Source organism: Ascaphus truei, chromosome 1, assembly GCF_040206685.1.
Source record: "Ascaphus truei isolate aAscTru1 chromosome 1, aAscTru1.hap1, whole genome shotgun sequence".
Classification (NCBI taxonomy): Eukaryota; Metazoa; Chordata; class Amphibia; order Anura; family Ascaphidae; genus Ascaphus; species Ascaphus truei.
The window spans coordinates 527348409-527369193 of record NC_134483.1 but is presented as its reverse complement, the minus strand read 5'-3'; the positions used below and the strand labels follow the sequence as shown (position 1 = coordinate 527369193).

The 20785-nt window shown below is 42.1% G+C and overlaps 1 protein-coding gene across 5 annotated transcripts in view; it reads left to right on the top strand.

Annotated features, from left to right (window-relative positions):
- CTNNA2 (catenin alpha 2) overlaps nucleotides 1-20785 on the top strand; it is a 1818882-nt gene that overhangs the window by 398650 nt on the left and 1399447 nt on the right. For all 5 annotated transcript variants that reach the window (XM_075572319.1, XM_075572294.1, XM_075572328.1 and 2 more), the window contains exon 4: nucleotides 8123-8289. In XM_075572319.1, the coding sequence (XP_075428434.1) occupies nucleotides 8123-8289 (167 nt within the window). The remainder of the gene's footprint in view (nucleotides 1-8122; nucleotides 8290-20785) is intronic.

The following is a 20785-nucleotide window of genomic DNA, read 5'->3' as shown; positions in this document are numbered from 1 at the left end:
ATACCTACTAGAATAATAGTGTAATTCTTATAAATCAGATACCAGGGCACTAGAAAATGCTAACGCTAGATAGCTTAAATGAGAGTAGGAAGCATTGAACTTGCTCTGTGTATAAACACAGTCCATGTATAGTATATAATATATACATGAAAAATAGGGCATTGACATGTTAATAATGTTAAATATACCAATACAAGCCCATAATCCACTAGTTAAGTGCAAGGGAAGTTACCCAACAAATGTGTTACCCTATTACTGCCAAACGACATCAGTTGTTTATAACTGGAGTTGTCCGAATTGCAGGTATAGTGTCCCTTTAAATCCACAAGCAGCGTGTGATTCTATGTTGCTATAGTTCCACCAGGGTTTGCTCTGTATACATTGTTGCAGTCTGTACATACTGTAGCCACATACTGGAATGTTTACTTACCCTGAGGCTTATCATCCTTCAGTTAGCTGCAGCTTTACATTTCTCTCTTGGGAGAGGTATATCACTTTGTCCCCTCCCCTATAACTGGGATTACTGTGAGGTTTGTTTACAGTACTATGGCTCGCTATAGGCAGGTGCCTTATTATTCAGGACATACACAGGAGCCTTTAGTATTACTCTACTGTTTATTGCATGTAATAGCATTTACAATGTTCACAGGACACGGCCCACTATATGTTCTTAGTGTTTTTATTATAGTCAGTCTGTTTTGTCCTTTTCAATTGCTTGTTCAATAAAATGTATGCTTTTTGTACCCACCTGAGCGTGCCCCATGTTGGAGTTCCTGTAAGCCCTTTCTGTGGGGCTTACAACTTTCTCTTTGTGATAATTGTCTGCTTTTACTCCAGGGAGCACTGCCTGTATTACACAGGTTTATTCTGTGGGTACGTTATCTATCCAACCGGTAGTAGTGCTTTATCAGTCCCCTTCTATTTATTATATTTCATTTACTACTTGGACTTCTTTATTGAGGCTTAATTTCCCCGATATTTGCTTCTGCTATTTTGTTTTCAGTATATGTATATCATATGCAAAAATACACATCTACAATATATGTAGATATAGATGTATATCTAAACAGAAAAAAGAAAAGAGAAAAAAGTGCCCGATCCTAGTGTGATATCCGAGTATAAAGGTTTAATAATTTGGACTGTAACAATTTAAAACTCACAATTTAGCCCTAAATTAAAAGCATGGTACAAGCAAACTCATGCGCCAACGTGAATCTCCAAACCACCGTCTGTAGCTCCGTCGTGGGATGTATCCCTTTGGAACTCCACTGCTGGTGTCACCATCTGTGTGGTCCTCCGGCAACCTGAATGTGCATTGGAAGTGTTCCTAGTTCTTAGGTTCCTAGCCCACAAGGGCAATTACAGCAGCTTTACTCTCCAGCATCAGGATTGGCACTCGCGTAGCTCACTTGCACCACGTGACCCTATGTGTTTCTTCCGTCAAAGCAGATTTCATCAGGGGATCTGATGTATATCTACTTATGTATAGTATATACATATACAAGCTCTCACCCCCCCCCCTATTCTATCTCCCCCCCTCATTATCTCTCTCCTTCCCCTCATCTCTCCCCCTACAATCACTTTCCTTTAACACCTTATGATGTTTCAATTCCAAAACACTTTCCAAAATATATAGTAGGTTTGTTTGTGGAATGGTGCTCAAAGTGCTGGGGCTGTATATGATGGAAGGGAGTGTAGGCTGGGTATGATCAATTGTACAGTAGCAGTACTAAGCCTTAAGAGGGCCTAAGGTACCCTGAAGGTCGGGGTAGGTTGCCAAAGGACACCCCCCTTTCCTCATCGGGTAAGCCCCAGGTATGTACTCACAGTCTTGCCTCTCCCAGGGTCTCCCTTCCAGAGCGTGCAGCTGAAGTAGGATAGGAACTCCAAAAACCAGGGTGTGCAGCGCAAAGCAAACGAGGAGAGCAGGTCTTGCAATAAAAAGTCCTTTATTGGGGAATCATATGGTGTGGAACAGCAGCAAACCTTTTTTTTGGTTTGTTTGCTGCTGTTCCACACCATATGATTCCCCAATAAAGGACTTTTTATTGCAAGACCTGCTCTCCTTGTTTGCTGTGCGCTGCACACCCTGGTTTTCAAAATATATAGTAGACTTTGAAAGGGTCTTTCACCCATCTGAAGGCTTTTATACAAGGAAATGCTACCTATAGCTGTTGAGTCAAGCAGGGAGCTGGTTAATCTGCAGCATGAGGCAATTAACCATTTCCCACTTTGCTTGTCAGTTTAAACGCCTGCTTAACAGCAGACTTGGGATCTCTAGTCCATGGAAACACCCTGAACTGTTGGAGAGATCACACAAGGACCTCCACCCTACTTTTGTCATTTGTTGTTATTAAGGGGCTTAGCCGCCCAACCAATAGACCCCTAGTTGTATGCTGTGTTAGTTAGTGCTCCATGTAGGAGTTAGATCTGCATTTTTTCCTGTATCCCTGTTTTGCTGATTCCAAGCTGTTTGTTTTGAATGTTCCTGCTAATAAAAGCCGATGTTCATTTTCGCCTTAAAAACACCACCTGCTTTAAACACCTCTGTACACATTTGCTGCATACGTATGTACATATGTGTGTGTGTGTGTGTGTGTGTGTGTGTGTTTGTCTGCTAGCATTTTGAAAATGAGGGAATAGTCAGCAGTGGAGATTGTGTTTGTGTTTCAAGAACATGACTTTTCTTATTGTTTGATACATTTTTCCAAATTATATCTGTTATGGGAATAAAATATAGACATGTAAGTATCTCAGTATATTTAGTATATTTTAGATACTTAGATTGTAAATGTGGCCAACCATTAAGACCGTAATGGGTTAATTTCCCAAGACAAGGGGATGGTTCCTCCTCAGTAGGATGCTGGATAATGGTTAGTTACAGGGATTGATTTTGGCCAAGGCAAGAAATACCAGTGTCTGTGTTTAAGTAAATTAGTAATAACTGGAGGGAAACCATGACACTGGTGCCCCCAGGTCCAACATCCACTAGTTTGCTTCAGCAGCTGGCTAATAGAACAACACTGAAGGTGGGAAGTCTGGGACATACAGAAGAGATCTAGAGTAGAGGTGCTCTTAGCTGCATGCTCCTTGCCTCACCCTATGGGAAAATCCCCTTTTTCTGGCCATTGGAAAAGCCTCCCCACGGCCGTGCCTCAGGCTGTTCCCTGGACAGCCTGACCCGGGACTTGACTGACAAGGGATAAGCTGTTATCAATTTACATTTTATTCAATAAATCCATAGTTTTATTTAAGTTGGAGTCAGCTCTCGGTCCTTCTGCATCCTTCCCAGGTTAGAATGTACAGTTTTTAATGTAGTGATCCTGTGACCTGCTCTGAAACTGGACCACACCTACACCCTCGAACTAAATAAAGAAAGTGCCAGCAAATAAAGTGAATGACTATTTCTTTACAAAACATTGAAAAACAAGACAATACAAAATGTGGCAAACTTTCTATTGATTTTGCAATAAGTGTTTGGAGTCTGTACCCTGAAGAGCTTTCTCTATTGTAAAACATCATGCCGGCAAGACGGCAAGTTAGTGTCTAAGATATGGCAGTGCACATTTCTGAACGTAGAGAAGCTCTGATCTGTATTATAACTTCAATTATTTCTAAGAAAAAAGCAGCGCAAAGAGCAGTAGGTGCATGCCAAACATTACTCAAGACCATGGGCAGCAAGAATCATAGTTTTCTTGTAGTAGACATATAGGAATCAATATACTGAGACAAGATAAAGAAGTGTACACAAAAAACAATGGGGGGTATGCATCAAAGTCCCCCAGTAGCATAGTTAGAAAGGGTTATGTTGTACTTTTACTTCCTTGTCACGGACTTGAACCTGGTTCAAAACCCAGTGTCTGCTCCTTGTGACCTTGGGCAAGTACCTGTATCTCCTTGTGCCTCAGTTACTCACAATAATTGGATTAAAAAATGAATGGAGCAGGGGCATGCAGTGCCTATGAAGTTGTGCACAGTGCAGTGTGAACACAGTGCGATATAAGAAAATACATATGATTATACGTAGAGCACAAAACTGCACTCGATTTGTTAATCAAGAGGATCCCATGAATAATCTGTTAGATTCTCTCCCTACCTTTGCCCTGGTTTTGCCAGGAGACTTCATTACATACTACAGTATATACCCCAAGATGGATGCTGTAAAACTCACATAGGGAACTGGCCAAGGTACCTGTAGCGCCTAAAGAATTACTTTGAAAAGTTTCACCAAATATTTATTAAAAGAAGAAATCCCATTGGCGGTCTATGTATCAAAAGTGGGTGGAAAACACGGAGGCCAATGTATAAAGCATCACTTAAAGCAATTTTGTAAAAGTAGCACACGTAGAAATGTAGGTATGCGCCACTTTTGTGATCCAGAAATGCATCTAAATTGTCTGTCAACTTTTTATTGGTGTAAAAACGATGAATGCAAGTGGACACCAACAATTCTTTATGGATTCCTATGTCTGAACTTGACGCACACCTTACATAGCATAAGAAAACATGCACCCAATGTAAGAACATATCTAGTGCCGGCTCTGAGGACCAGGAACCTCCTTACATTCTGCATCGGTTTGAACTTGTCTGTTCTTACTTGTATGTAACTCTTTTATGTAATGTCACTATGTACCCCCATCGTACCGCGCTGCGGAATATGTTGGTGCTTTACAAATAAACGATAATAATACCAACATACTGTATGATGCAAATAATTTTTTATGAGAATTGGGGTTTTTTTGACGTTAAGAATTGCACCACTTTTGCTTTGACACATATGAACTATTGCCTTTAGTAGGAATATTTTTATCTAATATAAATATATAGATGGAGCTACGGTAGTTTTACCTTCATTTTGCAGCTGAGAAACGTACGTAATAATTTGTTAGTGTCTATTAGTAGCTCACAGCTAAAAACATAACTTTCCTAAATTGGGCTAAAAAAACAAAACAAATAAAAAAAAAAAAAAACCTCAAGTACAGTAATATTAGTCATTTATTTCCTGCGTAAGCCGTTGCCTTTCTCTGTTAAGCATGGAAGCGTGGTGTAAGGGCTGCCTGCTCATTCTGAGGCACCATTACAGCAGAACACTGCTTTGTAGATGGTGGAGTCCCAGTTGGAAATTGGAGGTCGCAGATCACGTACCAATATTCTGGATGCGGTTAGTCCACAGCACTCCAGAGCAGAAGAAAACGAAACCATGTAATCAATGCATCAAGGCACGTACAAGAAAACTCTGCTTGAGAAAAGACCATGTGTGGTCTGAAACATCGCTGTATTTTTGTACTCGAATTGATTGCATTTTTCTACTTGTTCTACTCTGGGGTGCTGTCTCCTCTGTATTGTGTTCTGATCCGGTTTTGGTGAACATGGATTGTCCTACCTGCGCCCAATATATAAGCCAAGTTGTTCTTATTTATTACACAGGGAGCGCCTTCATACACCATGTTCTATTGAATGAATATTCTGGATGCTTACATCACACAATGGCCATTGAGGGCAGCATTTGTCAACAGCACCACCACAATGGGCTGTATGCAAGACAGCAATGTCATAACAGTGGCTACTGTATGTCTCCTCCATCACAGTCACGACAAAGAACTGCTTCTTGGCCATTATAAATCACAGACAGGCCCTTGTTTCCCCGGCCAGCGTCAACACTTTTGAGTCTCAAATCTGACGCCATGACAGTTAGCTTCACGTAATTACCAAGCAAGAGTTGTATAATTATTCAGTGTTATTAATATCCGGTATTGACAGTTAACTGTTCAGTATTTTAAATTTGATAACACAATATATATTGATTTACGATAATAGATATAATTATTCATGACATGGAGCAATGCACTGTATTTTGAAACCTAATCAATGTCTCAAAATTCTCCTTGGTAGTACAGAAGAATTGAATATATATTTTTTATGTCAGACTTGGCCCCCTAAGTAATGGAAGAGGCCATTAATTCTACCCTGGAGCACACAGTTAAACAATTTAACAGGAATCCATAGCATCTGATATTGCAGTAAAGACAGTGATTTGCAGAACCCACACATTTAAGGTAAACATCGCTCAATTTTTAGATGTGTAAACAGCACACAGATGTGTAAACAGTTTAGATTTTCAAACAGTAAATGCTTCAAAATCCTTGGATTACATCTGTTACCGTAGCAGAAAGAATAGGGAGGCAAAATAGGATGCAGAGTTTAATAGGAAGCCGGTGTAAACATGTATTAAAATGGGAGGGTAAGAGCATTTAAATAAAGAATAACATTATTCTAGCTGTGTGTAAGAATGCAAGAAAGGGCAGAGCTAAGAAATCATCTCTCAAACAGGTAATGCTCTTAGAGATCATACCACTGCACAGTTTTATATCTTTGCCACCTAAAATGAACAGGAGTCACTGTACTATGTCAACACCAGGAATAAGATTGGCTGTAATGTCTGCCCCCCACTGCACTCTTGCTCACGGTAATAACAGATAGGACCATCCTTCTCCACACTAGAGAGTTTTCCAATTTGTTGTGGACTTGAGAATGTTTAAAGGTGGCAGCAAGAGTCAGCGCCTGTAATCCATAGCACCATGCATCTGTACTTTGCAGAGCTCTCCCTTTACATAACAGAAGCTGTAGGGTGATGTATATTTGTAGACACATTACACTCTGTTTGCCTTAGACTACAGCATGATCGTTCTTAAGCATGAACGTCTTGCTTTAAAAATCAAACAATAAAGGCTGATTTGACGTGATAAACATATACAACATGCAGAATACAGTGTTTTCTTAATACGTTGCAGAGATTGGAAGGAACTAAAATGTTGTTACAAATTAAATTATTTTTTCAATGTTGCAAACCAAATTTACTGTAGATAAAAATCGTTACGCCACCTAAATGCACAAGCTCAAGCAATATAACTTATTAGCTGCCCTGTCAATCAACATTTCCTAAGGTGTCATTTTTATGTTGTTTCCTTTCCTTGGAGTTGTGAATGTAATTATATGGTCTAGAAATTGTAATTTAATTATATGGTCTAGAAAATTGATTTTTTATTTTTTTAAATAATTGGATCTTGGCTTTCTCCACAACGCCCTCAAGCTTCAGCCTTGAAATAATTTGAGGATATATTTTAGTGTGGATGTAACATACTGTAGCAATGTCCCCTGAAATATGATAAAAATCTATATATTATTATTAAAACAGAACGACATTCATAAAATACAAAACAGCTATCCAACACTGTGGCCTGTAATTACTGTACCAACAAACAATTTCTGCTTTGAACATCAGATAAAAATGAAGGAAGACAATATTGTAATTTGCCTAACTTTTTAGCATCACTTTTATTTGGGTATTACTAATGCATGCACATATTATATTTACCTATTGGCTAATGTAATCTGGTGTACTGGGTAGGCACTAATGGTTAATTAATGCTCAGTCTCAAGGTGGGCAGGATGCTGAACTGTACCCTTAAACATCTCCCTGTATGTGCAGAGCTAGGCTGTGATATTAATCATACTACTGCATCATGTTTTCTTTTCCTTTAATAATGAAAATGAGTCCCTCTTATAAGTATTTCATGATCTGTTTTTATTATATGAATTAGACATGAAGTACAGTATTGAATAAAACATGTATTATTACTGTTACTGATATTGTTGCCAACTCTCTTAACCTCTAGAGACCTCTGAAAATTCAAGTATCTCTTCTTCCATTTGACCACGTGTATAGAAGCTAATAGGCATAATGGGGTACACATTCCTTGGCTGAAATACAGGATAGAAGACATACAGGGAACAACAGAGTCAAGGTCTGGAACATTGATAAAGAAAGGAGCATTGCTTTGAAATCTCCCCAGACACAACAGGCTTATTCTGTATTGTCCGTAGTAGGCGAACGGAAACATTTCAATAAGTACAAAAGGTACAACTGACATTTGTGATGTACAGAAGCAAAAAAGCAGCATTGAACCTGCTAAATAGGCATGGTACACTTTGTGAGCAAGGCAATAGCAGAAGCATAGTACACCACTCCCCCAAAGCTTCTTTTTCGTAGAGCTGGTATACTGTAACTTGTGTGTTGTCCGGGAATTCTCATGATGAGTTGTTCTCTTATTCTTTATCATAGGGGAGACTATGAGAATCACCTCTTCGGAGTTTGCAGATGATCCCTGCTCCTCGGTGAAGCGTGGGACAATGGTGCGAGCTGCCCGGGCGCTGCTGTCTGCTGTAACGCGCCTACTTATTTTGGCAGACATGGCCGATGTTATGAGGCTCTTATGCCATCTAAAAATTGTAAGTACATTATATTCTGTGTGACTTGCTTTCTAAATGTCCATTTATTTATGCAGTTAAACTCTTACCTAACTGAAAAACCACCCACCAGTTTGTTTAATTTTGAAAATCAAATAAAAATACCCCTTGTGAGCACATTCACATGTCTCAGACAGGTCTGCAACCCTGTCTTTCCCCATTATCTCTTAGCATACAGTGCTTCCACTGCAGCCAGGGATTCTGGGTAATGACATGCAAATGTGCACAATGTGTCCCCTTTTGCTTCTTATCCATTTTAACATGGGATTCCTATAAATGTATGATTGTCACCTTACACAGCTTTTCAGCACAGCCTGTTTTAAAGAAGTGCAGAGCCAGTAAACCTTCTCACAGATAGCTGATTCAAACTTTTGGGTCTCATCAGTGTGGGGTTGGTTAATGGCTTTGCAAGGTGAAGCTGATAGTGGCAAAAAAATGCTGCAAAACATTTGTGGGGTTTTCTTTAAAATAGCAACCGGTCGGTGTACATGATTAATTAACTTCTACCCATGTAGATCAAATGAAATTTGAAATTGCTTTTCTGTAGAATTCCTTAATTGAATGTGAGCCTCTAAGAAGCCTATAATAAAGTCTGAATGTGTTACATACTGTATATTGTTATATTACTTGGCCAGTTTGAAGGTTGTTATATTCATACAGATGTAGCAGACGTTATTGCTCCGAGTGGCTTGTTAGCAAGACACACACAATGAGCCAGTGGGACCAGACACCATTGTGTCTCCCTTAGCTACATTTTAAAAAGGAGCGGGGCCAACGCATTATTTCACAACAGATGCAGTAATATCTGCTTCAATGGATGTTTGCTAATTTGGACCTCACCATCTAGTGGGATGCAAAGCCACTAAACCGAGCTAAATTAACAATGTAAACGAAGTGGCCTTATGTTATTAATATAATCTACAGCATACCTTCTCAAGGATATACAAAGTTAATTTAGTTTCTTATACTTCTATTATTTGTGATACTACAACAATGCAGAGTGGAATTTTAGGAGAAACCCTTCAAAATGGTGCTGAAAACTGCGTTAAGAATCAAGATTTTTCTTTCTTTAATTGGATTGCGTATCCATTGATTTATTTATAAAGATGTTTTACCAGGAAGTAATACACTGAGAGTTACCTCTCATTTCCAAGTGTGTTCTAGGCACACAATTATGATGACAATACTTGGTTACATTAAACGAACAAGGATATACATTCAATTTAAAGACATTTCATGGACAGTTAGAGATAATATGTTATTGGTGTACAGTATGTAACAGTTACAGAAAAGATTACATTGTAAGACAGCTGATGTTTTGAAAGAACTTAGCCTGGTGGTGGCTTTGAGATTCTATGGTAGGTTGTTCCAGATGTGAGGTGCACGGTAGAAGGAGAGATTTGGAGTCAGATCCCAGATGAAAAGTGCTGCATGTGGTAGGAGCTTGTTTAGATATCCGTGTAGCTTGCCCAGAAAATATTTGAAGGCAAGACAGGAAAAAATGACTTTGTACTTGAACTCAAGTGATAGCCAATCTAGTTTGGGGTATTGTACCATATTCTATGTCCCCATCTACAATTGTCATTAGCATTTGCTGTGCAATGCACTTTCTGACCAGCTGGCATAACAGTTTTCCAAGTCTTTGGGATATGGCCTGAAGACAAAATAAAGTTGATTAGGGAGGCCCGCAGTATAGAAATGTCCAGGGCACCGAGTCATAGGAACTTTGATTGCAATAGGTCAGGTATAAATTGTCTGCTTAGTTTTAATGTTAGTAGTGCTTGTGTAATCTCCTCTTCAGATACTGTGATACATGTAAAATTGTGAGCACTGTTGGGAGGGGGTGGAGAAATAGGGGCTTCATGAATGTAGTTTGGGGTTCACTTTGATAGTAGGGACACCCCACAAAGTATTAATTGAATACGTTTGCAATTTCAGTGGGATTTGTCAGAGTAATATCATCCTTTTTTATATTAGATGCTTTTTGATGGCTAGAAGGCTGGAAAATATTGTTGATAACCTTCCAGAAGTTTTCTGGATTTCATGTATTTTGATGAAGCTTGTCTGTGTAATATTGGGCTTTTGCGTGTCATGTTTGCTTTGTGCATGTATTCCGCAGGCATCTGTAGTTATTAATATCCTTGCTAGTGCCAGTTACTTTGTTTTTTTTCCACAAGGCATCCCTAAAATGGTAAATAGCAATATGGCCAGTTGTAACCCATGGAAGGTGGCCCCCTTACTCTTATTCTGCGTAGTGAGGCATATCACAGAGTTTCAAGAACTCTCCTTGGAGATAATCAAGTGAAGAATTGGTGTCAGGTATCAAGTTGATTCTGTACCTAGGGTAAGATCATCCAGAAACTTTTGTGTGTTAAAGTTTCTAAATGTTCTTGTGAGTACAACTTTAGGGCTTGATTGGGGTGGTCAGATTTTCATTTCACAGTACAGTATTGCATGGTCACTGAAAATGTCAGGGAGGATGCCAGAAGATTGGATTTTGTTGGGACTAGAGGATAGAATCCAGTCTAGCAAGGAATGATTGCCAGATTTTAGATTTGCCCATGTGAGTTGGTAAATTAGTTGGGTTAAATTTATTGACTTTAGTTGTTGTTTTTCGGGTCAAGCCAATAGAGGTTGAAATCCCCAATAGGTCGGTGAGGGAATAAATCCCTAATTGGGTGCTCCCTAAGGGACGAAACGCGTCAGAGGATTTTTCCTTATGTCTTTTTAACCCTGGTTTTTTTGTATTGCACCTTGCCTCCAGCCTGACCCTGTTTTGCAGTGCTCATAGTCCCATGACTTTCAATTTGAAATCCCCAATAACTAACAGCTCACACTTCACATTCAGAGAGGAAATTGTGCCATGAAAGTGAGTGATGTCAGCTAGGTAGTGGGGCTTTAGGGGGGGCGGTAGATGCCAGCAATAAGAATCAACTTAGAGAAGGGGAGGCAAATGTTACCAACTAGGATTTAGCTCTGGGCATTGTTCCCCCCAGAAAACAAACAGATCCAGTCATAAAGCAGACTATGACAGGATTTCATACGTAGGATTCAACGGCAGTGCTAGTGCAGAATATCCCACCAAATGCCAAGATACCTTATCAGTGGGAATAATGAAGCCTCATACAGTATACAGATGTAGCTAAGCTAACTGTCTTTGGTGCCGCTGCCACCCATGGTCACGTAACCGCAGTGGTCGTGGCACAAGAGGATAACACTGTGGGAGGTCCCATTCGTATACATGGACCCTCCAGCTCCGCAGGTCTTTTGCTTCTTTGGCTGCGGTGCCAGAGACAGTGAGCCTTGCTACTTCTGTATCTGTACATCAGAAAGAATTATTGTCAGTGGCAAAAACATTCGATTTTACATTCTTCGAAAGGCAATGCTCAATGCTACTCCATGTAGCTTTGCTGAGCACGCAGGGGATACCACCTTTGCAGGGTACGAGACTGAATTTCAGGTTGAATTGTGAAAAAAAGCAGGTTCTTTTGATCTACTATAATATGACTCCCTTTTATTGTGACGTTTGGTGCAGAAAATATAGTTCAATTAGAAACAGCAATCCAATCCAGTTAGCATGTCATGTGGGTGCATATGAATAAAAAGTACTCCAGGGATTTACTGTCCTCTGATCAGTGAAGGAAAACAAAGATCGGATCAAGAAAATATGGTTTTAAATGAATCTAGAATGGAGTCCAAATTTGGGTGTCTGGAAAAGTGTCTAGTTTAGTTTTGTCTCTTTTTAGTTTTATGAGATCATACTGACTGAAATAAGTACAGGCAGTCCTCGGTTATCCGACACAATGCGTTACTTAAAATGGCGTTGGATAGCGAAACGTCTTAAAGCCCATAGGAACACTTTTTAAATGAAAGGTTCCGTTCCTGAAGGCATTTTTAATGCTAAAATACACAAAATATTTTATGCAGGCAATAAGATACGCAGCACACACATAAATATATAGTATAGATACTGTATTATATATATAATATAACATAAAATATAATAATATAATATATTATATTATATAGTATAATATAATATTATATTATGTACTATATATATATTATATACACATAAACAACTTTGCAAAGCGTTGTAAGAGCGTTGGATAAGCCGTTTTGGCATTGTAAAAATGAACATAGGTATGCATTGCATAGCGTTGGATAACCCATTCGTTGTAAAGCGAAGCGTTGTAAAAAGAGGAATGCCTGTATACAAAATGAGTTCCTTGTACAGCTGTTTTGCTGTCTACATGCTATTCCTGAAAACCAAAATTCTCCACAATGGCCAACATTAAAATAACCTCTGTGAATAGATGCTGAGCATTCACAGCACCGAGTGAATGGAATTATGCTTAATTCTGCTAAGTGTAGCAGGAAAAATAGGAAGAACGGTAGAGCCGGTGACAGTGGAATGGAAAGTCACAGTATCAAGCAAAACAATGGAGGCAAAATGAGTATAAACAATGAGACAGAAGCTAAGAAGTATTGTGCTACTATTGATCCTCTGGCACTAAAGAAAATTGAAGTGATTTGATATTTTTCCAAATATCTACTGTTATTTCTGTATATGCCAGTGTGCTGTGTGCCAGTCCGTTTCTACAATATAAACACAAGAAGCAATTATCCCACAAGCAACCAAATATTTGAAAAATACTGTTTTATATATATATATAAATGAAGAATGTGCCTTTGGGGACTGAAACGTTGGGCTCCTGTGTGTTATGGGTCAATAAACACCCTCTTTTTTTGGCATTCATTTTGTCGGGTGCAGCTAATTAGATTATTCTGATTTGAATATATGTATGTATGTGTATATGTGTGTATGTGTATGTAGCATTCCCCAGTGAGGGAGGTTAGGTCACCTGGGGGGATTAAGGAGGGATACTTAACCCCTTTGTATGACTTCTATGACCTAACAATGGTTTATAAGCTAGGGTGTTTGTATTAATATGCATGCCTTTAAGCCTGTGGCTTCTAAGGGGTTAACATATATACAGCTGAACCCTGTTATAACATGGTGCTTGGGGTCCACATAATGCGGCAACGTTATAATGTGAATCGCAAGGGGAAAAAAGGCCGTAATCAGGGGTTCCGTGTCCGCCGGAGGCGGAGAGCTGGGATAACTCTCCCAGCTGTCCCAGACCCAGCGGCGCAGTGGCAACCACACGCACTTTACCCAGCACTTACCCGGCATCTGGCAGCTCTCTCGTCTCCCTACTTCATCTGGCAACTTCCGGGGTGTGGGGGGAGCGGCACGGTGTCAGGAGCCTTGTTGTTGCAGTTTTCACTCCATAGGTAAAGTAGAGCATTTCATCCCATGCCAACAGAGCTAAATAACCTGCAACCCGCCCAACGCCGTATCATGTGACACGCAGGGCTCGCCGCCTCAGTGCCCTCCCAAACGCTTCGCCTTGCGAAACTCCGCAGGACGTATAACACTACCCAGTTGCCATAGCCTATGAACGGGCCAATTGGCACAAAACGCTGGCAGTGGGCAGGGATACAGAGAGAGGCACCATAGCGAAGGAGCAGAAATAGAGATGAGCGAGCCTGAAAAATGTAGCCGATACAGTAGCATTGCACCATAGCTTTGAAAGCCAGAGCCAAGCTAAGAGCCCGTTATAAGTGGATCCGCATTGTAGCGGATCGCGCTAATACGGGGTTGAGCTGTTTAAAGAAAAAATTAATAGGCATCTTCATTAGAATATGGATAACGTGAGCCAGTGGTGATGGCAGCTAACGTCGGGGTGTTTTATCCCAGCGTTACCTGGCTACCACCGCATTAGTCATCTTCTAATGAGGGCTCGAATGACTCTTTTTTGCATATAATTAGCTTTGTGTCCCGCCGTTTAGCTCAGGGAAGCTATTTTGATGCCGGCCCTTTAGGAGCCCTGAGCACAGACGTCTGTGGGCCTGGCCCTGAAAGGGTTACTTGCAGATACACTTGTCGCCCCCTATTCAAATTTCACTGACTATGTCCCATCATGTTACTATTTTTAATTACATAATACTGGTCAGCTCTCCCTCTCTCCAATTTTTTTTTACTGAAAATATGTATATATTTTTTCTACTTTCTACTCCTACCAAATGCAAATCAATGGAAGATGGGACCTTTAATTAATCTCCCAAATCTCCCCTGCAGCAGCTTCTTGTGGTTGGTTAGTATTCACCCATGCACTGTTCTAATCTACGTTTGCATATTAGCCTGTTTAATTGTTGTGGTACTGAAAAAGTCAATAATAATTATGTGTTTAAAAATGAATAATGAACTGCAAAGAAGGCTCGTAAAACAATATGAACCGGTTAACCAATTTAATGTAATATATTGAGCAGCTCATAAGGGTCTTTATCAAAACTTCTTCCTAAAATGACAAGCTTTCTTAAGCAATAAAATAGGATGGTTTATTGTGTTCTCCTTAATGATCTGCACTAATACTCAGAGTCTAGAGGTCTTGTATCTGCGATACCTACAGTAAGAACAGCATTGTAATATTTTTTTAGTGGACATGCTTTTACATGGGACAAAAAGAATGCTTGGATGTTTCAAGAGAGCCAATTTATAGCAAGATCTACATATATTTTAGATGTTTGTGTAATAACATATTTAACATTTTGCAAATAGCATACAGAGGTTGTACTGAGATGTATCTTCACTCTAAAGAGATGATCAAAAAGGGTAGTGATGGACTTGCAGGTGCCGGATGCTTAAAGAAACGCATCCATTGCATGTGAAAAGGAAAAATAAAAGTCTCATGTTCCATTCAATCTGGATTTATTCACCACAGCCATGAGAGAGCTTCTCAGACCAGCCCCGAAACGTTGGGGGATAAACCCAGATTTACTGCAACATTTCAGCAAACGGCACACGGACAGGACTTATTATTCTCCATGTTTCTGTAAAACAGGGGTGGGCAACGGAGGTCCTCAAAGGCCACCAACAGGTCCGGTTTTCAGGATATCCCTGCTTCAGCACAGGTGGTGCAGTCTTCGATTGAGCTACTGACTGAGCCACCTGTGTTGGAGCAGGGATATCATGAAAACCTGACCTGTTGGTGGCCCTCGAGGACTGGAGTTGCCCACCTTTGTCGTATAACATTGTCATGCAAATAACCTTCATTAAATGCAGCTATTACTTTATATTCCCTAGTGCAAGTCCTGGGAAGGAATGATACTGTATGTAGTTATCTTCTAATAATTACTACAAAGTGCTACTGTACCTATGGATTTTGTTCAATGTTACATAGGAGTAGGGTTGCCAGGTGTCCAGAACCGGAATGTCCTATATTTGTGAAGCCCCCTTTCCCCGTGACTAAGGGAACTACACGTGCTGCTGTTACCTGTGGCTCACAGAAAGCCTGAGCCTCCACCGCTTTGAGCCTGGGGTGATCTGTCGTTCTCCTTGGTGCAGCGCCTCCACCTGGGAGGGATCCCAGCGCAGTGGGATATCGCCTCACACGACCAATTTCAGTGAAATGATACAAACACCGGTATATAACAGTTGGATTACTGAACAAAAGTTTAATATCACCCACACACAATGTCTCCACAATATAATAACCCAACACCACAAAAGTGAGTCCCCCAAAGTACTGAGAGTGAGTCGGGGCCTAGCTGGGATCTATGTGGGTATCTAGCTTAGCCCTGGGATGCACTGCTCCACAGACACTACCTTACCCATTGCTGTCCCTGCTCCGACTTGGGTTGTCCTCTGAGTGCGCCAAATATATTCTTCTATCTCTGCCAAGATTCTAGGGGCCCTATTGGCCTTTCGCACAAATGTGATCTACAGCGCCTGAGGCTGCCTCGACTTGTAGTCCCCAGGTCTCCTCTGCGGAGCCTGTTCTAAGATGGCTGCCGCACTGTGCTCCCATTGCGCATGGGCAAACCGCATGTCGGAATCCCGGCGACCCGCTCACCATGCAGCCCCACACGACAAACTTCCTGCACCTGTGTAGGGGCCGCCTACCACTCCGGCATCCCCCGGCATCTTCCTCCAGCCACCCCCCACGCGCTCCAGACCGGGAGGTAAGTGGACATGGCTACATCTGGACACACTGCCCAGTTAATAAATTAGAGGTTATACTGGACACGTATGTCTATACTGGTATTACCTCTGTGGACATAGTGACCTGACCGGCTTGGGGCCCCGGGATATCCCTGAGCAGGGCTATTGCTAGGGGGGCTGGGCAGCTTCCTCCATCCTGACTGGCTACTGCTGGGTAATGCAGCCATTCAGGATGAAGTATAAAACAAGAAACAAGAAGTCCAGAGCAACACCCAATGTGACAACAAATACACAGTGAAATACCTATATCTCTTGAAAGTGGCTCGCAGGCTTACACGCTTGGCCAAAGGGTTAACTAAATGACCCTTTTTCAAGAGATATATTGGTATTTCACTGTGTATTTTTGTCAAATTGAGTGTTATTCAGGATGAAGTGTCAGTAACCTGGAGGTGGGGCCAAGGAGAGGAGGAAACAGCATGGAACGGGGGGGGGAGTGTGTGTGTGTCAAGAGAGCGTTGAGAGTGTGGCACTTTTCACCATTGTGTCCAGTATTTTTGGAGAAGTTACCTGGTGACCCTACACAGAAGAGGACTCGTGTTGTTCTGTATTGCAGAATGTGAACTCCTCTAGCCACCAAGCAAATGTCATATGAAGTAGCTACTACGTCATGGGGCCCTTGGAGTGCCCGACCCCGTGACATGGCAGCTACATCACACCAGTAGCGCATTTGCACCCCCAAAGAATTGCTATATCACTAAGACGCCCCACACTCCTCCCCACAACAATGAAACAGATTGCCGTGGGAGAGACCGGGACCTCTGTACGAGAGCAGACCTTCCCCATTCTCATCGCTGCATCAGGTGATGCGGAGTCACGTGACGCAGCATCGTCGTGACATAGCAAAATCACGTGGCAACAAGAAGTTTTTGCCAAGACAAAACGTCGTCGCGTGACGGCTCTGTGTCAATGCGTCACCATGTGACATCGCTATGTCATGACGCCGGGACTGCACCCCCTACCCACCCCAAATCGGATTTTCTGTTTGTGCCCCTGGATCATGTTGCACTTATTGGGTTAACCTACTACTTGATCAACATAATTTGATAATTATGGACATTTGTATATTGAGGATAACAAAGTATATACACATTGACAAACGTTTTTAATGCCACATTGATTGCTATTGCTATGGATTCAATCAAACTACCCAAAATGTTTAAAAAAAAAAAAAAAAAAAAAGCCAAAAGTTCTAGCAAAACGACAGCTCCCTCTAGAGCAGGGGTTCTCATCTCCACTCCTCAAGACCCCCCAACAAGTCAAGTGTTAAGGATATCCCAGCTTCAGCACAGGTGGCTCGAAGACTGAGCCACTGAATGAGCCACCCGTGCTACAGAAGGGACTGATTGAGGTACCTGTGCTGAAGCAGGGACTGATTGAGCTACCTCTACTGAAGCTGGGACTGATTGAGCCACCTGTGCTGCAGCAGGGACTGATTGAGCTACCTGTGCTGAAGCTGGGACTGATTGAGCTACCTGTGCTGAAGCTGGGATATCCTTAAGTCCTGACATGTTGTGGGGGGGGTTGGGGGGGCTGGAGTTGAGCACCCCTGGTCTAGACCACCTGTTTATTTTACAAGTATAGGAAGAAGGGGGTTTCTGGAGCAGAGCTGCGTTAATTTCAGCTCAGGAGACCCCCTGCTTCCTGTGACACTTAGGCTGCGGTCCCAGTAATGTCTGTGACACGCGCGCCCGGCGGGGGGGGCGGCGCGTGTCACAGCGCTAACCGTGCTCTGCGCTCTGTGAGGAGAATCTTGCGATGGGAGGGGGCGTGGTCGGGGATTTGCGGGGGTGTGGCCATTACATCACGCGACTGGTTCGCCCTCATTGGGTGAACTGCCGGTTGGGGCGTGGCCACGCCTCCGTCGCTAGGAGTAAACTCAATTTTATTGAGTTGGGAAAAACCCTGCCGCACGGCACGGCTGCACCTTCTGCGTGACGGTGCGTAGTGGGCCCAGCCCCATTGAGGGGCGGTGCTTACACGCACAGTGCATGCCGCGCCGTGCGCACAGGCTGTACTGGGACCGCAGCCTTAGCGGAGAAGGTGCCGCCAGTTCTTTATGGAGGTTTAAATACCCCACTAACCAATAGGAAGCGACGACGCATAACATTGCAGCTTCCTATTGGCCCTGCACCACGCTGGAGATGTAAACCTTCATTTTGTTTCTTATGGAGGCAAGACTATCAGCGGCACCTTCCCCGGTAATTATATCGAGCTGAAATGAACGTGGCTATCTCTGGAACCCCCCTTCTTCCTTTACATTTCCACACAAAAAAAGAGGGGAATGCGCCTTTATTTAATTAAATTTTTTCAAACTTTCAAATTTCAAAGGCAAAAGTAAAATGAATGAAACATGCAATGCTCACTGACTTTTAGCGTTTGATAACAACGACATACTGTACGGAATCACTGTGTTACGGTATCGTGCAAGAACAGCTACCGACTGCGTTCTGTGGTCGTATACCTCTACAACAAGGCTGGGCTACTTCAGTCCTCAAGGGCCACCAACGGGTCAGGTTTTAAAGATATCCTTGCTTCAGCACACGTGGCTCAGTTGAAGCCAGTGATTGAGCCACCTGTCCTGGAGCAGGGGTAGTAGAACTTAAACCCTGACCTGTTGGTGGCCCTTGAGGACTGGGGTTGGCCACCCCTGCTCTACATGGTCAACTGCTGCTTAGAAGTCGAGTTGAAACTGGTGCCATCTTGTGGAAAACATGTAAATTGCAGGGGGAATCTACGTTTACCAAGCATTCCTTGGATGGAGATATCACACAGCGAGATTGATGAAGCATCGGATGTCATTCTTCACAGTTTGGGATCAAATCAAGTCAGCTTCGACATTTCCTTCTTTAACTGCATGATATTTCAAGGAAGAACAAAAAGGATTCTGAAATCGAAACTTGTACATGCTAGTGGGTGTTCCGGATGCATCATTTTTATTTGGTGTTTTATGTAATTGGATATGTTAATAGCAGCGACGGGCCAGATGAACAAAACGGTGCTAAGCTTGAGCTTTACATGAACGGGCGTAAAGGTGTGCTAAAGCTTGGCACTCTTTTGTGGATCTAGTCCTAACTACCTTAAACTAATGTGATGGACATTGATGAAGCTTTCTAAATGGACAATATGAAATTGATTAAAAAATGCCTAATTTTCTTGTATCATCGTCGTCATCGTCGTCGTCGTCGTCATCATCGTGCTTGCTTCAGTGATCAGGTTGGCGAGTGGCTATTTTAGGAATGAGGGGATTCATGGTTTTTAATGCTCTATACCAAGTTTGCATCTGTATCTCTTGCCGCTTTCATTTCTCCACGTCTCAATGAAATCTGTCATGCCTGAGGTGGTATTAACTTCTGTGCCCAAGAGACCAGCATCAGATGGAAGGAATTAAACTAATTTCATAATTTGACAAGAACAAATTGTAACATAAATATTGTATTAACATATAATATTTTTCTTATAAAGCGCTGTACTTGTACTCATCGCTGTACATAGAATTAAGAACAGTGAGTGTCTGCCCTGAAGAGCTTATATCCGGGGTCCCCAACCTTTTTGTGCCCAAAGGCACACTTGAGAGCTAAGGAGAGAGCGGTGGGCACAAGCATGCACCCCCAATATATATATATATATATATATATATATATATATATATATATATTAACCCCCACACACATAACCCCCCACACCCCAATACACATATCCCCCCACACCCCAGTACACATGCCCCCATACACCTCAATACATATAACCTCACAACACACACCCAAAACATATCATAAGCCCCCCACCCCTAATACATATGTAACGGGTATTCCCCCCACAATCGCAGATATAGTGTGGGTGCGGAGAACATACGGTGTTACCAGGTGTGGTGCAGATACCTGTCAGGCTCACAGGAGGCCTGAGCCTCCGCTAGTGAGAGCCTGGGGTGAATCCTCTGGAAAGTATCTTGGTTTCAGCGCCTCCACCTATGTAGGATTCTATGGAAATGTAGAATGGCCCTAACATAGGAATCCACCCAGAAACCACATACTATTATGGATAACAGGTTTACTGAATGAATAAATGATAACTCTTACATAACAATTATAACACCACCATATTATAACATCCCCACATGGTGCCCACAGCCCAACCCCTTTGTCCCGTGGTCAGCGCTGCCACTATGTGTTAAGAATGTTAAGCTTTGTTGGTGCACTTATAGAGTTCCTGCCGAGTGCTCCTGCACTCGGGCCTGCAAGGACTTCGCAAAGGATCTGTCGACCGGTGATCCCGTCTGATCCGGGGGTTCCTTGCTTGGGGTCCACCAGGGGCGATCCCACCCTGAAGATAGTCTTTCTCTCTGGGCACAGACTTGAGCCCGAACCTCTACACTGGAACCGCAGTGTCCGCTGTGTCCCTATCTAACACTGG